A 19,535-nucleotide genomic window follows, 5' to 3' on the forward strand; every position below is an offset into this window, starting at 1 on the left:
GCCCCCTATCACTCAAGCTGCTAACTCTCAGAAACTTGTCCTCTGATGCAGTTGGGGCTTTGGGTCTGCCAGACCTCTTCCTGTCAGAGTTTGCCCCAGAGTTCCTTTTGATGATGAAGGAAACTGTACTCACTGACACCTTGACTTTCTTTGTAATTTCTCTGTAGGAAAGACCTACATTTTTAAGTGTTATGATGGTCTGTCTCTCTTCCATTGTTAATTGCCTTTGTTTTGCCATTTTTGTAGCAACACACTATTATCTGCAGTACAATACTGTTCAACTGATGCTCACACGGGTATGGTACCACAGTATGTTGGAACACTGCTTTTATGCACAGAGGGGGTTGTAAGTAATCCAGAAAAGTTGGAGCACCTGTGGGAATTAGTAGCACCAGCTTTCAAGGCTTGACCAACCTCCATTGCTGCGGAACAGCTGTGTTCCTGAAAAGGCCTTTTTGTATGATTCTGAAATGTACATTGTTTTTCAGTTTTGAGTAACCTTACCTTTTTTTTTTTTTTTACCTCTGGCAGTTCACCAGTTAAACTTTGTACCATTTCAAGGTAGTCATTGAACTTGAATGACTTAAACTGCACAAAAAAATAGGAAAAATTGGGGCGTTCTAAAACTTTTGACCGGTAGTGTATGTTTTTTGCAATTAAAGACAACCAACATCTGTACTTTTACAGTAAAAGGTTGTCTCAGATACACAAATAGCAGTCAGTGCATGGTTATGTGAAGCTGTTTTTGCTGGATGGTCCACCCTGAGAAACCAGAGGGCTGTGTACCTGTGACTTAAGGGCAAACATGTAGACCCTTCCCCTCTCCCAGCCTTCACTGTAGTACATGGGTGCTGCTACCATGAGAAAGTCAGTGTATCCATCAATGTCTAGGTCCAGTGATAACACTTCACTCCCAAAATACGAGCCAATCTGTGGAACAAGCAAAATTGAATTTTAGATTTTTGATCTGTACAATAGCTGATAATCCTCAATCCATTTTTTGTTCTTTTCTTACACGGTTTAGTAAAAGTCCTTTGTTTACCTTACATGTTTCAGCTAGTAACTCTTGCCATTCTCAGAGATTGCTGGTGATGGTGGCGTCACTTTCTTTTATCCGCAGGCAGCAGAGGATGGTGTCGCCCTCCACCATCACCCATGATCTCTTTTGATGGCTAGAGCTACTAGCTGAAACATGTATGGTAAACAAATAGCTCTTACTAAACTGTGTAAGAGAAGAGCAAAAAATAGATTACGGACAAAAACACAGTTCAAACGCACAAAAGAGCTGATTATCCTGTTTATGTGTGTGTGAGAGACCTGATCTCCCAGCAGTGATTGCATGATGATTAGGTTTCCAGTCTCCTTTATAGTGAAGATGATGACCTTGCCTGTGTGGTTGAACCTTGGAGCTCCAGACACATAAAGCTGAGATCCATTTGATGAAATGACTGAACCCAATGAGTAACCTATAACAAGATGAACAGGGGGGACAGATTGGGTCATATACTTTATTTGAAACAATTCCAAAGTTTTCATTCAAATTAGCTTGAGCAGCTAAGTGTCACTGATAGGCATTGGCCCACCGCATTTAAAAGTCTCAGCTATATACAATACCTACAGGTTAAACAGCTTTTCAAGACTCAAGACAACTGTATTAGTCCCCGAGGGGCAATTCGAGGCAGCATTGTGAAGCAGCCGGCAATGAAGCTTTTCTGGATTCTGAGAGAAAGAACAAATCCTCCCATGAATGGGGAACCCCTTTATCAAGCACATAATTTAATTTAAAAAATAATAAAATTACTGATAACCCAAAAGAGAAAGAAAGACTACAAAATCGTTGAATTTTTGTGAGAAATTAGAGGTTTCAGACCGCTACACCCATCAACGAAACCAGCAACATGCTAAGAATATGGATGCATAACTAGCTAATTTTGATTATCAGATTTCTCATGTCACTTTATTCACACATTCTAATCAAAGTGAAGGAAAGTAATTGATTCTCTGTGTGTGGGTGTGTTCTTGTGCATACACTGAGGAACATTTTCACTATTTTCCCTAAAATGTGAGGACATTTTTCTGGTCCTCACATTTTTAAAGAGCTTACCAGTTGGTTTTAGTGGTATTGTGTGAATGAAGTTATAATTAGGGTAAGGGTTAGGTATAATGCAGGAATGTGTTTGCACTTAAGCATAATTTATACTGCTCCATCAGCTTGCGAGAGAGAGACGTACACACATTGACAGAGATGTTTAGCTCTTGGACTTCTCCGTCAGCAGGAAAGTGTTACAAAACCAATAACCGAGTTCTCTGGATCCCAACCTGAGGTCAACCAGGGTTATTGATTTTATTACATACCAGGCATGAGAACGGAGCAGGGGGCTCCTACTTGTCCACAAGGAACGCCCCTGGTGGGGTATATATTAGATTCCTGGAAGGAGTGGAATATTATATGCCTCTCCAAGCTTTCCATGGAGGACATTGAAGACGTGTGGATTTTTGGGCTGATGATTAATGAATTTCTTCTGTTTGGAGTGAGAGGATTTCTGGTATTCTGGAAAATTGGGAAGACGGGAGCGATTGAAGAGCAACCCGTACCCATGGAAAATCTTCATGTAGAAACTGCTCAGACTGGGACATTACTCGAGGTGATTCATAAGCTAGAGCAGTGGTTCCCAAACTTATTTAGCCGCGCACCCCCTTCTATGTCCCGACCATGTCGACGCCCCCCCCCCCCCCCCCCCAGCCCCCACATCGGGACATGGCTATATATATATATATATATATATATATATATATATATATATATATATGTATATATATATATATCAGATGTCAAGCTAAACAGACAGGGTTAAAAAAATTCCCCATCACTTTCATTTTTTAAATAGTAATTAATAAACATTCGATACCATTACAATTTCCTTTGATTTCATTTTAAATAAATATTTAGAGTGCCCAGGTAGCACATAAACAATGCAATTTAACGGGTTTCTTAAAGTAGGAATGTTTAACGTGTGCGGCCAGCGCGCTCTCCTTCCTTCTGCTCTGCCTAAACCTGAGCTGATCACCTACTTGTGCGTAATCAAATGTCAATAGGGGACAAGATATAGCCATGATGTTCACTTTTACCTCAGACTGACTTATTGCTGTTTTATGGTGTGGCTGAATCTGCGATCCACTGTCATTGCCGACTGGAATAACACATGCTGCATGAACATGAGATGTGGTCAGGTTCATGAGGAGTCACTGGCTGGAGCGGACCCGACTCATCCCAGAAGCTAATATCTTAATTTGACCTTGAATGAAAAATAACCTCTTAAAAGTTTTTATCACGGTGGAGGCAGCGTTCATTTCTGCCTTCAGTCTGACGGCGCCGGAGTTAAAGCAGCGTGCGCGCTTATTGAATCTGTGTGTGTGTGTGTGTGTGTGTGTGTGTGTGTGTGTGTGTGTGTGTGTGTGTGTGTGTGTGTGTGTGTGTGTGCGCGCGGCACAGCCGCTCAAGTCACCGCGTCTCGCGCTATTTAAACCAATGTTGTAAAATGACTTCTGCCCAGCCCAGATGTGCTCACTTGTGCACCCGTGAGCCGTGGTTCAGCTGGAACGCGTCTGACCTCTGACAGACGCACTCTGAACTTCAGATCTTCAGCGTGCTGTCAATAGCCTGAATGGGAATCATTTCTTGTTATTTAGTTACATCCACAATGTTCTGTGTGTGAGGTTTACAATGTCAGAACACCTGCATGAGACATGTGTTAATTACAATCTGCCAGAATGACTCACCACCTTCAGATTCCTCCAACACCGTTAAAAATGATCAAATACGGAACATATCGGCGTGCGCAGGCCAGAGTGCTGAAGCTCGGCGCATTATTATTATTATGAAGCTAGGGCACATGTGGAGGACACGCGCGCGCGCAGAAATATACTTGTTTTCAATTACATTTATTGTGCCCACTTACTTTTTCTTTGGCCCACCCACAAATGAGTTTCTACGCTAATGGTGACATATGACAGACTTCTCTGAGCTCCGCAGCCATTACACTTTTCACCTCGCGCACCCCCTAGCGGCAGCTCGTGCACCCCCAGGGGTGCGTGCACCACACTTTGGGAATCCCTGAGCTAGAGGATCTAACTGCGATCCCGGATTTAGTGTGTTAAATGGATGTGATCTTGGAGAAAGTCAATGTACGGTATGGGCAAGTTTAAACCCAAAAATTGGATTCACTGAGGACTGGGATGATCAGGAAAGGGGCACTAACAATAAAGTTGATTCTGATTCTGATTAAAAAAAAGGTCCACATCTAAATTTAAAACATCTTATTTAAAAACAAAAAACAATCAAAATCACTAAAACACATACAAACATTTGATCAAAAACCTCCTATAGGTAGCTGGCGTCAATTAGCGTGGGATTTGTTAGAACCCATTTTGTGACTATTTTAAACTGCAAGTATTTTGAAAATTGAGATTTCTCAATAAAGCGTGAAATAGGCACAGTAACTTCTAGGAAGTCTAAGCAGTCCTGTAAAAGCACCATGGTCACACACTCATACATACACACAGGTTATTACCCAGATAAGCTGCATGGTTCTTAAGTGCCTCTGGAAACTCCTCTTCGTAGGACGACTTGGGTGGAATCACTCTACCATGTTTAGTTTCCTTAAACACAGCACCATTCCAGTTGTAAGCACCCACAGCACCAAGTAAAACACCATCCTGAAAAAAATTACAAACAAAGTTGGAGGGCATTAAATACTTTCAACACACATCAAATGCAATCAGGATACCACTATGAATTATTTCTGCAGAGCAAAAAAGCCCTGGCACATGAAGGCAGCTTAATAATACGGTAGGCCTGGGATGTCCAGACAGGACATGTTATTACATCACACCAGTATCAAAACACTCAAAGTAAACAGTATCACAGTTCTAATGGTATGAACAAAAAAACTTGTAAAAAGCAAAAGCAAGGAAACCAAAGGAACTACAAATCAATGTCCAAAAGAAATTATTGGCAGAAAGTACTTTTCTCTATAGCAGAGGACCAAATAAGAAGCTTACTCATGGATAACCATGAGTCCAATCAATCTACACAAAACACATTCATCACACCATACATTGTTCCCATTTCCAGCTAGGCTTTTATTAATCAGAAGATAGGGTTTAGAGGCCAAGTGCTGTCTGTTTGGTTTCAAAGTCCACCGTCAGCTTCAAAGCAAAACACAGCTGATCTGATTTTTGTTCTCCCATTATTTCCTCTGCAGTAACGCCAGAATAAAAGCATGCAGAATAAGACTATAAACCTTATTTCCTGTGCAGAATCACCCAAATAAAATCATGCAGGGTAAAACTATGAACGTTGTTTCCTCTGAAGAATCGCCAGAATAAAAGCATGCAGAATAAAACTATAAAAATCTGAATAAAAGCATGCAAGAATAATCAGCTTATTCACAGAGCTTTTCACAGTTACTTCCACTGAATGCATTGCAGAGATTAAGTCCTCGTTTTCTTCCAACTTCCAGAAGCTGAACTCTGACAAAACCAAAGTGCTTTTTATGGGTACAAAATCAGCACTAGGGAAGGCCACAAAGTTCTCAAAAGCAATAGAAAACTATATTGTGACATGCCTAGACAAGATTAAGAGTCTTGGTGTTATTCTGGACAGCACCCTGTCCTACCATTCTCATATGAGTTCTGTTACTCGATCAGTTTAGTACCATTTGTGAAATATTAATCACCTATGTCCATCTCCATCTAATCACTTCACCGCTATTTTAGTAAAAAGCTTGGCCACTTCTCACCTTGATTATTGTAACGCATTCCTTTTTGGTCTGCCACAGAAATCTTTGTAAAAAATCCCACTGGTCCAAAACTCTGCTGCTCATGTCATCACAAAAACACCTTCTTCTAATCACATCACCCCAATTTTCCAGCAACTTCATTGGCTACCAATAAAATTCAGGATTGATAACAAAATCTTACTCCCTACCTATAAGGCCATTCACAACCTCACTCTCTCAAATCTGTCGCAGCTCATACAAGTTTCTACACCCTCCTGCTTGCTCAGATCCTCAGCTTCCAGTCTAACATTTAGGCATCCAATAATAGTAGAGACAGAATTACACCATTTATGTATAGGTTATCAATATGTCAGGTTATCACTGGGTTAGATTCTCTAGGTTAGATCATAACTAGGTGGCACCGGTCCCATAGTTCCAACAATTCAAAATATCTCCAAAACCTGCAACAAACACTGAAATGTTCTGCAGATTATTTAATCACAGCCAGTTTAGCTTAATCAATGGCTCTATGGGCTCTTAAGCCACCTACAGCTAATACTTCATAGGTTGCAGGCATCCAGGGTGGTGTTGTTTGTCTTTTTGTTGATACATGCCACAGATGTGGATCTGCATCTGTCCCCCAGTTCTTCCATGTGCTGTATGAATGTTATGTTGGCAGCCTTACGGTGAGGAAAAACATCTGCTCCGTGTTAGCGATAGCTTCCACCACGACACACTAAATGGAATTCAATCAATTTTGATTCCCGTCTGCTGATGAATTACTAAAATAACCCATGAAAGGCTGACAGACTCTTTCCAGGATCATGGCCAGAGGTGATATGAAAGAGACAAAGACAGGACGATTATGTTTATGTTTATGTATTTAGCAGACACTTTTTGTCCAAAGCGACTTACAAGTGACATTGGAATGACTGGCTTGTAGATAAATACATTTCAGCAAATCGAGCTTGATTTTATTTAGAGGTATCAGGCACAGGGAGCAGAAGACAAATGCAAGCCACGTTGATTTTATTTTCCTTAACATTTATAAAACGCGTCAGTTTCATCCCAATGATGTGTTTTTGTGTTTTCACAGAAAACCTCAACAAAAACACTAAGATGGCAAACAAGATCTCTGGCTGAAAAGCATCAGGAATGGTTTACTTCCACATAAAATAATGAAAATGTTTTCAGAGAGAAAGTGGGGTGGGGGTGAGGGGGTAATAGGGGAAGAACTGTGTCAGGTTCAGGGGTAAAATTCTGGATAGTCAGGAAGATAAATTAGTTTAAAACAATTATTATCAAAGACTGCTCTTTAATATTGGACAGACATGCTTTTTTTTTACTGTTTTCAGTTAGAACATTAAATATTGATGTATACCTGTGTGTGTAAATGACTATATTAGTTGCATATAGGGTCAAGCATGGATTTGAAATATAAGTAATTAGCTCAGGAGGTAGAGCGGTTGTCCAGTAATCAGAAGTTTGTAGGTTCAATCCTGGGTCCAAGCAGAGAATGCTGCTGTTGTGTCAAGACACTTAATCCACCTTCCCTGCTGGTGATGTTCAGAGGGATGACTGGTGATGCCAATTTTCGGCAGTCTCGCTTTCATCAGTGCAACCCACGGCAGTTGTGGCTTCATTGTAGCTCATCCTCCCAACTAGTAAAATGATTAGACAGCATGGGATAAACATTGCTGGTGATACTCAGTTATATTTATTCATAAACCCTGATGAACCTAATTGGTTAAGTAGATTACAGGCTTGTCTTGAATACATACAAATCTGGATGACTCTAAACTTTCTACTTTTAAATCAAGACAAGACTAAAGTTATCATCTTTGGACCAGAACCTCAGAAGAAGAAACTGCTTAGTCAATCACCTGATCTGAGTGGCAATAAATTAGCCTCTGAGAACAAAGTAAGGAACCTTGGTGTTATCTTTGACCAGGACATGTCATTCAAATTCCACGTTAAACAGGTTTGTAGAATTTCCTTCTTCCACCTTCAGAATATTGCTAAGATTAGAAGCATCCTTTCCAGGATTGATGCTAAAAAACTAGTTCATGCTTTTATTATCTCAAGACTGGATTACTGTAATTCATTACTCTCAGGAAGTCCACAGAATGCAGTTAAAAGTCTTCAGCTTGTCCAAAATGCTGCAGCTAGAGTTCTGATGAGAATTAAGAAGAGAGATCATATCTCTCCTGTCCTAGCTTCCTTACATTGGCTGCCTGTTAAATTTAGAATAGACTTTAAGATCCTCCTCTTCACATATAAAGCTCTTAATAACCGAGCTCCGTCATACATCAGTGATCTGATTGTTCTATATGTTCCTAACTGAGCACTTCGCTCTCAGACTGCAGGTTTACTGGTGGTTCCCAGAATATCTAAAATTAGGATGGGAGGCAGATCTTTTAGCTATCAGGCTCCTCTCTTGTGGAACCAGCTCCCAGCTTTAGTTTACGAGACAGTCACCTTGTCTACTTTTCAAACTAGGTTTAAAACATTTTTATTTGATAGAGCTATGATTAAATGCTGATGTTAGCCCAGATATGGACGAGTGGGGGAGTACAGTGGAGTGTACAGTCATTAAACATAGCTTTCCCTTGCCCTGCCTCCAACACGCCTCCATCTAAAAGGCTAGGTTATCCAGAGTTATGTCTATAGTTATGCTGCTATAGGCTCACACCAGTTTCACACTGAAAGAATCAGTGGTGCGAAATGGCAGCGAAATGGTTTACTTGCAAACTTCAAAGCAGCCCTTTTCACACCAGGAGAGTGTTGGCAGCGGCACAACTTCCTCGCTATGCTCTTCGCTGGACTTGCAAGATCACATGATCCCTTGAGACATCTGGTCACAGTTTGTTTAAGCCAGGGGTGCCCAATCCTGGTCCTGGAGGGCCAGTATCCAGCACATTTTAGTGGTTTCTCTGCTCCAACACACTTGATTCAGTGGTTGAATCACCTGTGCAGCACCTCACCAGGCTCTGCAGAAGCCTGTTAATAACCAGCTAATTGACATCAGGTGTGTTGAAGCTGAGTTAAAACTAAAACCTGCTGGATACTGGCCCTCCAGGACCAGGATTGGGCACCCCTGGTTTAAGCAATCCACCATTAAACCAAAAAGAAGGAAATCATGTTTGATATCGTTGCTTGATGTCATAGATGATGCTGTTCTTCTCCACTGCCAGGATTAAAGCTGCTGCACTTCTGGAATGATGCTGTGAGTAAATTAGCCATTGGGTCACACGTAAGCTTCATATATATGAAATAGCATCGCTGCAGTACTTTTATTTTGACATTTACCTGTGATTTTACACTGAAACCATGTGTTATTTCCTGTCTAGCCCTATGTTAACTGCAGAAATTGATGCATCCCAGTAGCAGCATGCGGCAAAAATAGAACCCAAGGGCTGTGGGTGCAAGTGGGCTGGTGCGGTGGCATCAGCTGGCATAGGCTAGACAATGGCCGCACTGCCCGCTCACCACAGCCATGGAATACACCTCATCAACACACAACAACACTATATTGGAGCAGGCGGAGGGAGCCTAGGGGTCTTAGCACACCTCTGTTGTTGCTTGGTTCCTGGGGCTGGAGGCTAGGAGGGAGATCTGGCCATCCGGTTGGGGTCTGGGGTGGTGGGTTGCTGTGCTCAGCGTTGGGCGGGGGACCCTCCTCATCAGCACCCCAGCAGAAAGGGTCGAACTCTGGTTACCGGTGATGGTTGTACCCAATGTGCAGCAGTACCGGGACCAGAGTGAATAGGGTGTGTATGGGGAGCATGAGTGGGTGTCCGGTGTGCATTTTTGTAAGTCTTTTGTTGTATGTGCATGTGTGAGCTAGAGGGAGGGAGTTTGGGACTGTATTTGTGTATGGCTGTATATGTCAGGTGGGGCTTTTGACTCCTCCCCTCTCCTGAGACTTCTTTTGATGATATAGATCTTTCCCTGCCACACCTTGTGTGGAGTGTGGTGCCTTCGTCTGCCTGAGTGTTTGTGGCTCCCAGGTCAGGGGATTTAAGATTTTTGGCGTCTGCCTGATCAATCCCGGTGGCTGTCTGGTGGGGTCTGGGTCCCCGGTGGGGGTGGTCCCCCCTGAGTCCCAGGTCGCTTGGTCCCGGGCTCGGAGGCTGCGGGCGGGCCTGAGGGCTTGCCGCTGATATCTCCCGGGACTCTGCCGGCTGCTGGTTGTGGCCCCCAGGGGCGATCCTCTGTGCCTCTCGAGGGGGGCGGGGGCCTTTCTGGTTGCAGTCTCCTTGGGGTTCCTGTGTTCTGGGGCAGCGCCTGGATCTCTGGGACTTGGAGCTCCCCCTGTCTCCTACACATCTTTGGAGGGCAGATCTGTGGTCCCTCACACTCTCTATTGGACGCTTTTATAGAGAAACCTTACATAAACAAGTGTGTGTACACACACAGGTGCTCACATGGTGCTCTCAAAAGTATGGGCTTGGGCATGTTCAACGCATATTTTAAGGCTGTCGTTGCCACTAAATGCACTATAATTTATTATTGTGTGATTGTTCAGTTAAACAATGTTGATTTTATATTTCATCATCAGGCTGAAGCAGTGATAGCTTGCTCCTGGTGTATTGTTGTGTGTCCCATTTTTTTCTACTCTTTCTCTTTCTGCAGGTCTAGAAGCAGACTCTTGTTCATTAGTGTTTATTTTTGTGGACCCCCCACCCCCACCCCCACCCCCACCTTTTGTCTTTTCCTTTCTCTTTCACCTCTAACTCCGTGTCTGGTTGGAATTAAAAAGCATTCAAAAACAATAAAGTTTTAAGTATCAGGCGTGACATTAAAAGCAGAAGCATGCCGGTACTGAGGGTAACTGTGAAGTGCCTTTTTTTCCCTCCACCTGATCCAATCTTCATGTAACCCTCTTACCTCTATTTAGGGAGCGCGACTCGGGTTGCGAATGACCACAGTCACCAATTCTTGTCATGTGTCTTGCCCATGTATGTCTGATCTCTGAATTGTGTGTACTGAAACTCTAATTTCCCTCTGGGATTAACAAAGTATTGATTGATTGATTGATTGATTGATTGATTGATTATAAATAAAGGTTTACAATTCTTTATTTAGACTGATCAACATAAACACACTTAAATGCTGAATAAACGTAAGAGTATGAGGTTTACTTATGAACCCTACACATGAAATGATCTCGCAACATGAGCCACTAACCTGGACTAAATATGAAGAGAAACCAGCTTGAGCCATCTGAAGACCAAACCCCTGACCCTGGCTGTTGACACCTGCAAACAGAAACAGGTGGAACAAGTGATTGTACAAATCAAACACTGCAACATTACACCAGCATGTAAAGATATTGGATGCAAAGGTTAGACTTTATGAAAGTCTGTTATAAAGATTTGTATTTATCTTTTAACAAATTTGTGTGGGGATAGCTCTGTTGTGCGCAGCAGTTTTAACCTTCCTGCACCTCCAAACTGAGAGTTTAAAGGCATGGTTCTATCGGAACTTCAGGGTAACTTCACCGGAACTACGGGCATGCGCATGTCTCCACCCAACAGGACGTCTTCTGGGCTGTTTTCAGAAACTTTCGAAGTTTGGTGGCACAACAGTTAAAGCCCCGTTCCGCAACTTAGTGGATATAAGGTCTCTGTCGCCCCCTCCAGGCTGGCTGCGTAACATCACTGTCGCAAAGTCAAAGGTCTCTATCTCGCACTGGCTATTTTCCAACTTGCGTACACAAACAAACACATGAAGTGGCATTTGAGCTCGTAAATGATCAGTAAAAATCAGCAATGATCAACGAGGTGAAGTATTAATATTTTAATCTTAACAATTTATCTTAATCAATTGGTTATGTAATAACGGCAAAAATGCATTTAACAGTCAGAAGCACATAACGAGCATGTCTGTGAAAAGGTTGAATAATGACAATCTGTACTTTAATAATCGAAGAGAGGTAGTATTTAACTAACTATAACAGTGACAAAAGTGTTATGCTTATGTAATGATGAATAAACCACAGTAATGTAATTGTTACATTTGGTAATAGCATTTGCATTTCATATATAAAAACAAATGCCTTATTTTATAAATTTGTAGGTTATATTATTTTAACTTCACTCAATAGGTATCAATGGCAGCAGAGGGAGAGGACGAGGGAGAGGGGGTGGGAGAGGGAGATGGATAGTGACATAGAGAGGCTTTGCTGCAGAATGGCACATGATGACTGCATTAGCAAAATGGTATACATGGACTACTACATATAAGATGTAGTGTTGAGGCTGGCCCATGCAGCTTGGTACGACATCTTCGCTATAGATGATGCCCAGGAACCTGGTGTCGAGAAACGTCAGTACCGGCATGCAGCGTACAGACAGTTTGTCCTCTGGCAGCACGGCTATCTCGGACAAGGGAACAGGGTTGTGATTCCAAGCTGTTACGTATGGAAGATCAGATGTACTTTTCCTGATCCCAGAGGCCACTACACAGGATTTAGAGTACATCGTCTAGCTGCGTAAAATGGGTGTCTTGTTATCATAGTTATAAATAACATTTTCAGTAATTAAAATGTTTGTTTTTGTTATTGTAAGTAACTCTGAAAATGTGACATAAATAGTTCCAAAAAATAACACCATCAGTTCATTTTTCTACATTCTTTATTATTTTAGGGGGACACAATCTCCCCTAGAAACATGTGCCTGTACAAGTTCTTCTGTGGGTGGTGGATTTGTTGCTGCAAGCAATCCTAAAAGTCTCGGATCACCTGGTCTGAGAGTCCGTGCCCTGGGAAGTCCAGCTGCACTCGACATTCGCTTCTGAACAATGGCTTTCTGCAGTTGTGGAATGTAACTGTACTGCTTTGCTTCCTTTGTAGTGTAGACAATCCAGTTCTTAGATTTCTTGTTGTAGTGCCGCCAGTATCTGGAATAGAAATTGACTTCATGATTTGAAACAAATTCAAAATGTGACAATTAGGCCTCAAAAATAGAAAATATTTCTAAAATTAAAACCTACATCTTGTTTCCTTCACGGTTGTGAGCTGGAGGCCGGTGGTTGTGGTGATTATAGTCTATTGCAGCAAGCAACTGCCGTGTCTTGTATACTGGTGGACTGTATGCAAACCGCTTCCTAGCATACATTAGGGCGTGGTTCTGGAAACTCTCCAAATCACTTGTTCTGGTGAAGACAACACATAAAAACTTCTAATAAAACCAGTGTGTATAGCTTTTCTGGTGAGCTAGCTATAATGATGAAGTAGATACTACAGATCAAGTAGAGTCAATAATATTTGATGTGCCTGCAAAAAAAGTGTATGTATGACAATCTGTGCTCATCATGCAATAGTAAATGACAATAATTTACATACCTGAAAGTTCTGAACTTTTTCACGTCCTTTAACCACCGTATGTTTAAAACGATGGCTGTGAGTGCCAGGTGAGCTTCAGAACCTGAATGTGCAATATAGTAGGCTTTGTGCCACCATTCCCATATTCATGAAACGAAAGAGGAGGGCTGTTTTTGGGTAATTGTTCCCCCTTCAACAGTATTTTTGTTGCCAACATAAAGTTACCCCCCTGCATCCCAAACTTTAACAAAGGTTGGGAATTCCATCTCCACACGATGTGTCCGAAAGGGCAAGTCTAAAAAAACACACAACATACAACTTTGACAAAAATAGAAACTGAATATAACCTATGTATCGAAAATACATTTAGGATTAAAATTAGAAAAGAATAAGTATAGATTCTCATCATTCATCATTAAACAAAAATAGAAAATGGTCTCTTACCCATTCCAGCCAGGCTCCGGTTCCACAAGGTTTCAAAGTTGCTTGAAATGGGGCTCTTCCTGGACATGCTGTTGCAGTGACTGGATCGTTGTAATTACACGTCCGGAAAGACAACTCCAGGTATGACACCAGGTGCAGCAGAATATCATTGTAGACAATGCAGGCACTTTTCCCAACCAAATCTTCTTCACACAGAACTTTGGGTTGTTTGGGTGTGGTTTGGATCTCCTCCTCCGGTTCGTTGGTAGTAGCTATATCAATAACAGCTTCATCTAAGCTGATGTTGTAGCTGCTGAAGGACTTTTGATTTTGCAAGGTGTGGTCTAAATTAAACTAAACGATGACAGATACATTCAAAATTATGAGCATATTATGAAAAAATTAATTATTATCTGAAATGCGCTGAATAACAGTAACACACTGTAGACAAAGGTGTGTAATGAAATCCTCATCAGAGCTGTCCCCATCAACTTCTGGGCTATCGTCACCTGGATTACAGCATCCATCGATCTCAACACTATTAATGAAAAAATATTAGAAAGAAAAACAATACCAATATCATGTCCAAAAATATAAAAGGAGATTAAAAACTTACATGCTGTTCCTCAGATCATTCAGATCCTCTTCATTCAAACAGTCTTGCAGCTCTTCTGGAGCCATACTCAGAGTGCATGCTGAAACTCGTAAATGAGTAAAAAAGATAGATACATTCATAACAGAAAAAAATACGTAGAAATCTTGTCTATAATGAATGTAACACCGACCTGGATTCTAACACATCTATTTCTTTTTCAGAGCACACCTGATGAACGCCTTCAATGTTGATCTCCTCCTCTCTAAATAATAAAATGTATTAGTTAAAAATGTATTATTGAAATACATGATTTAAAAAGAAAGAAAAAATACAACATCAGATAAATTTCTAATGGTCCAACAACATGATATTGATAAATCACAACATTATTTACATATCATCTAAATGGAGAGAGAAAAATACTAAACATACCCAGACCCCTCTGTAACAGTTGATACAGGTGGTGGTGGTGATGGTGCTTCTATTTCATTTTGTCTCTTATTTGGTGTAGAAGTAACTTGCTGTGTTTCATATTAGAGAAAATAAGAGTCAATTTAATCCATTGTCAAAGACTAATTGTGTCACCACCAGGTCTCAACAACACTGGGCCCCGAGAGCTACTATCCTTCTGATTTTCCAAACATCTCGGCTAGAAAACAGCTGAATCAAATGACTGAAAGGATTTTTCAGCTGTGATCAATGTTAGCAAAGTTCTTGTGATGACTCATTCCATGTATTCAGCTGTGTTGGAACGGAGATGTCTCTAAAACATGCAGAAGCTGTCGAGGACCAACGTGGATGACACGTGGTCTATCGTAACGTTTACTAATTATAATCAGAAAAACAAAACAGGACTAATAACAAGTTTAAACCTAAAATCTGACTCAGGGCACAATGATAGAGATGAGATGTTTGACTTATTTACTGCTAAACAGTGTGTACGCTGGGGTTTGCAGCTTGATACGACAGACCTGACTCTTACAAGTTAGCATCACATTAGCCTCTGTGGCTAACACTGAGACTGAATCAGTTGTGTGGATTAGAAAAAAATACTTAGATTTCCACCTACACACATTTAATCAATACTTTTATCAGTACCGTATAACAACTTAATGCCTGATCAAACACAATAACCCCGGTGAAATAATTTACTTACCTATTCATTAGCATCACGGCTAGGTCAGAGTCTGTAGTACATGCCGTTCTTTCTAGAAGAGCTCTCCAGTGAGGAAAAGTCAGCCCAATTTTAATTCTGTTCTTTCCTCTTTCTCTATCGCATTCTCTCTTTCTTTTCCTAGATTCCTCTGATAATGGTTTTCTAGCTGTCTTTGGAGGATCTGCCATAACTGAATTCTCTAAACCGGTCGTCTACGAGATACTGTCGTAAAGCAACATGCAGTCAGTGCTTCCGCCGGCGGCCCGCCGCTCAAAAACTCTCTAGTGTGGTAAACAGACATCAGGCCCCATAACACTATCACAGTTACGAAAATGAACATATTAAACTATAGTGTTACACCAAAACCTTTAAAAAAACATTATTTAAGGTGTAAAAGTTGCAGAATGTAGTTTTAAGTGCCCACCCTCTAATTGGAAGGTTGCAGGTTCGAACCCCACTCAGTCTGTCGTTGTGTCCTTGGGCAAGACACTTAACCCGTTTTGCCTGCAGATGGTGCCTGTATACAGCAGACTTGCCTCTATCATTGCACCTCAGGGCAGCTGTGGCTACAATGTAGTAGCCTGGCCTGCCAGACTCCTCCTCTGTTTAATTCTGCACAGAGAAAGGGTCTGGGAACTCTCCTATTCAAATAGCCCCACCCCCTGAGAATTCTAACCAAGCCAATCAGCGCTGAGTAGCGTACGCCACACACCATAACGCCAAGTTTGTCATAAACATGGCAACTCAAGCGGAGTTCGCTGCAGCTCTTTCCTCTGTTCTAAATGGCTTGAATGTCTTTTAAACAGCAAGTAGAAGCGCTAAAGGCCTTTCTTTAAAAAAAAAAAGATGTTTGCGCCGTTGCCAGACACCTTTTTTTTTTTACTACAGCTAAAATACTACAGCATCACATGGTACAGTCTGCATTTCCGTCTTTTTACTGATTGGTTATTTTTGAGCTGCCTAGTCCCGCCCCTCATGTGCCTCTCTGCCTGTGAGTTACCAGACTCTTTCTCTGTGCAGAATTAAACAGAGGACGAGTCTGGCAGGCCAGGCTAACATTGTAGCTCATCACCATCAGCGTGTGAATGTGTGAATGACTGATTATGTTGTAAAGTGCCTTGGGGGGTTCCAGAACTTTGGAAGGTGCTATATCAAATACAGACCATTTACCTATTCCCAAATTCTCCCACATTGACGTACTCACAGAGCGTTGTTGTTTCACAGAGTGCCGTAAAAACTGAGCTGCTTCTGGTCATTGAACAATACATGTTCCATTATGCAGCTGCTGTCGTGTTCTGAATGGATTAAACTATGCTGGACATCTGCAAAATAAAACTTTTAATGTTACTGTGGGTGCTTTTTGGCACTGATCAGTGACATCACTCACTGCCGAAGCAGTGGCAATATGCTGGTGTCTGTGCAAAGTCCTGAAAAGACTGAATTTGTATGGAGACTCAACAGCTGAGAGGCCAGGGTCATCTTATCTCCCAGTCAGTTTCCCCCTTGAAGGAATTTCCCAGAATTTATGAGAATGGAAACATGCCTTTTGACTGTTTTCTACTGAAGGAACACTGTGCAGTTTTGGCTTGCTTTTATTGCCCCCGAGAGTCCGTTTTTAATCACTATCATAAAACCAAAACTGAAAATCTCCTCCTCGCTGTACGCTAGTGCTTCTAAAACCTTAATCTAACAGCTGAAATGTCTTCTCAGCCTTCCTTAGTGTCTCCTTGAGTGATTCATCACTAAATTAAACAAATCAGCTGTGTTCGTGATTTCAAATGAGTAGGAAACATGTTGGAAACAGACTGCAGCGCTAGCATGTCGCTTAGCCTTTTTATTATTGACAGAGTTTTTGGTAAACAACATGACCAAGATCCTGAGAGGAGGAATCATGTCGTTGCATGTGGGCGAACCAAAACACATATTCAGAGTGCTGGGTGATCGCCGACAGGCACGTTCCTCTACAAGCCACAAGTGGCTAGCTGACATGACCGGGGCTGGGAGTGCTGGCTGGCAGCGCTGCTTAGTGGAAGCCGTGGTCCGTGGAGCGCTTAGGGTACAATGGTTTGTGAGGATAAAAGGATCTCGAATGGATATGAGAAAGTGTAAATGACTGAGCTTTTGCTCAGTAAGAAGAAAGCTTATGTGGGTCTTACCCCTACTTCACACTGAACGCGAAATAGACCGTGATCCAAGCGGCGAATATGGGAAAAATTCCGTGTCACAACTTGTTTGAGCCACACCATAATGGATTCTGTTTGACGTAGTACTGTTTTGCCCCCATTCTGCGCCACTGGTGCTTCCAGTGTGAAGTAGGGGTTAGGGTGAGTGTATCAGTGATAGAACGGACGTGATTACTACTGCCTGATAAGCCTATTTATAATTATTACAAACCCAGGGAAGGCTAAATCATACACAAACAAAACATATTAAAGTTGTTTGTTTGTAAACATGGATTCCTGTAAAGCGTTACTGCTTCTGACTTCAGGGGACTTCGTTACTCATCTAAAAGTCGAACTGACCTTCCAGAGAGAAAATCCTTTCTCCCAGAGCATCCACGATGTCTTTTAAAGCAGATTCATCCGTCACTTCAAAGAGATAATCCTCATCAGGGTCACTGGCAATGACCTTGATTTCTTTCAGAAAGGCTTCAGAGTTGATTCCCCGACGGTTGTAATAACCCAAGACCTGAATGTGAAAGATGATAGAAAACTCAAGTTGTTAAACTCTGAAAACAAAGAACAATATGAATGTGAATTACTACATTTTAGCCCAATTTTTTTCTGAGAAAGAGGTGAACATTGAACGGAGCTCTAGAACGGGGGTGGGGGGTATTTCCTGTTTCATTCAGCAAAATGGTTGACGTGAGTTTTCATGAGTAGCTGATCCTTTAACCCTCTGGAGGCAGGCGTTGCAGATTTGCAACGTTAAAACTTACCTACCTGGTTACTCCACATACGTATTTCATGAGCATTTTTCAGGACTTAATTGTTCATCCTTTTTATCAAAATTTATTTTGAGCCTGAGGGGGTTAGGCCTGATGGTAGGATTCACTAGTGATCTCATAATAGTATCAGAAGCTTCTGCGTTTGGACTCTGCTGTTTTCACGTGAAAATATTTGTATATTTGTATGACCTAAAGTGAATGGGGAAGGTAAAATTGCAAGAGGGAAAAGGTCACAATTTGGTTAAATGTCCGTTTTATGGCGGGTGTCAGTACCGACGCTCTGGCACAGCGCGTCGCCTCCGCCTCGATCCAGACGCGCAGGGGCTCGTCACCTGCTGTCTTTTCTGAGGACTGCATCTTGTCATTATCATGGGACAGCGACTAGTCGATGACAGGCATAAAAGTCACTACAGAGCAGTGAAGTCGACTAGTCGACTAGTTCACACAACCCCTAGTACACAGAGTGTTTAAGTTAGTCTTGTTTAAATTGTGTAGAAATAAAATTCTTAACTATTTTAAACCTGACTCTCTCTCTTTCCTTGTAGTTAATACGAAGTTTCGCTTAATCCCTGCAATAAAAAGTTTTGATCTTCTGGTTAAAATAGTCAAAGATCCATCAGATTGATATTCCATATTTCTATGGAATCTCACATTTTATGGTTCATAAATAAGATGTAAACGACCCATTCTTTACATGGGTAAGACCATCATTTTAATTGTAGCAACCCTCCCCATGAGTGATATTGGTAAGGATTTCCATCTTGCAAGATCATCTTCCACTTTCTTTAAAAGTAGGATGTAGTTTAGTTTGGTTAGATCTGCCAATTTGGGAGAGACATTAATTCCCAGGTGTGTGATATTCCCTGACTCCAATTGTGTATTAAGCTATTTTTATTTTTATTTTTTTAACCGTGTCCTTTATGGCTGTGAAGCAAACAGAATTGATGTCTGAATGCTGGTAACAAGCCTTACAGATTTACTCTCAGGTGGAGCATCAAAGCATCTGCTTTTAATGTCATGCCTGATACTTAAAACTTTATTGTTATTGCTTTTGAACACTTTGTAATTCCGACCAGACACGGAGTCAGAGGTGAATGTACTGTGTATTAAGCAAATTGACAAAAGAGAAATTAATTGGTAGAACTGTGGATTTTAGCCAGTTTATAGAGTAATCTGAAACTCTTGAAAAAGAGTTTATCAGTTCTATTAAATGGGAGAGAGAGAGGAATGAGAATTCTGGAGAAAGAGTAAAACATCATCTGCATAAAGACTGATCTTATGTTCTATTTTCTTAGTCTTTATGACTT

General features: G+C 41.4%; 1 protein-coding gene and 1 long non-coding RNA gene across 3 annotated transcripts in view; both read right to left on the bottom strand.

Annotated features, from left to right (window-relative positions):
- The window catches only part of LOC107373733 (integrin alpha-11), a 112,744-nt gene that overhangs the window by 47,929 nt on the left and 45,280 nt on the right, over nucleotides 1-19,535 (bottom strand). The window contains exons 9-13 of the mRNA XM_054747222.2: nucleotides 17,804-17,969; nucleotides 10,971-11,041; nucleotides 4,572-4,716; nucleotides 1,318-1,466; nucleotides 787-930 (exon numbers count right to left, since the gene is read on the bottom strand). Coding sequence (XP_054603197.1) covers nucleotides 787-930; nucleotides 1,318-1,466; nucleotides 4,572-4,716; nucleotides 10,971-11,041; nucleotides 17,804-17,969 — 675 coding nt within the window. The remainder of the gene's footprint in view (nucleotides 1-786; nucleotides 931-1,317; nucleotides 1,467-4,571; nucleotides 4,717-10,970; nucleotides 11,042-17,803; nucleotides 17,970-19,535) is intronic.
- On the bottom strand, nucleotides 12,163-16,073 carry LOC139062648 (uncharacterized). 2 transcript variants are annotated; one of them, XR_011516220.1, is made up of 4 exons: nucleotides 14,147-16,073; nucleotides 13,973-14,068; nucleotides 12,777-13,884; nucleotides 12,163-12,683 (listed from the first exon to the last, which is right to left on the bottom strand). It is a non-coding gene; the product is annotated as an uncharacterized lncRNA (long non-coding RNA). The 2 variants fall into 2 exon arrangements; XR_011516219.1 differs by having other exon boundaries at nucleotides 12,163-13,884.

This window comes from Nothobranchius furzeri, chromosome 14 (assembly GCF_043380555.1).
Source record: "Nothobranchius furzeri strain GRZ-AD chromosome 14, NfurGRZ-RIMD1, whole genome shotgun sequence".
Taxonomy (NCBI): domain Eukaryota; kingdom Metazoa; phylum Chordata; class Actinopteri; order Cyprinodontiformes; family Nothobranchiidae; genus Nothobranchius; species Nothobranchius furzeri.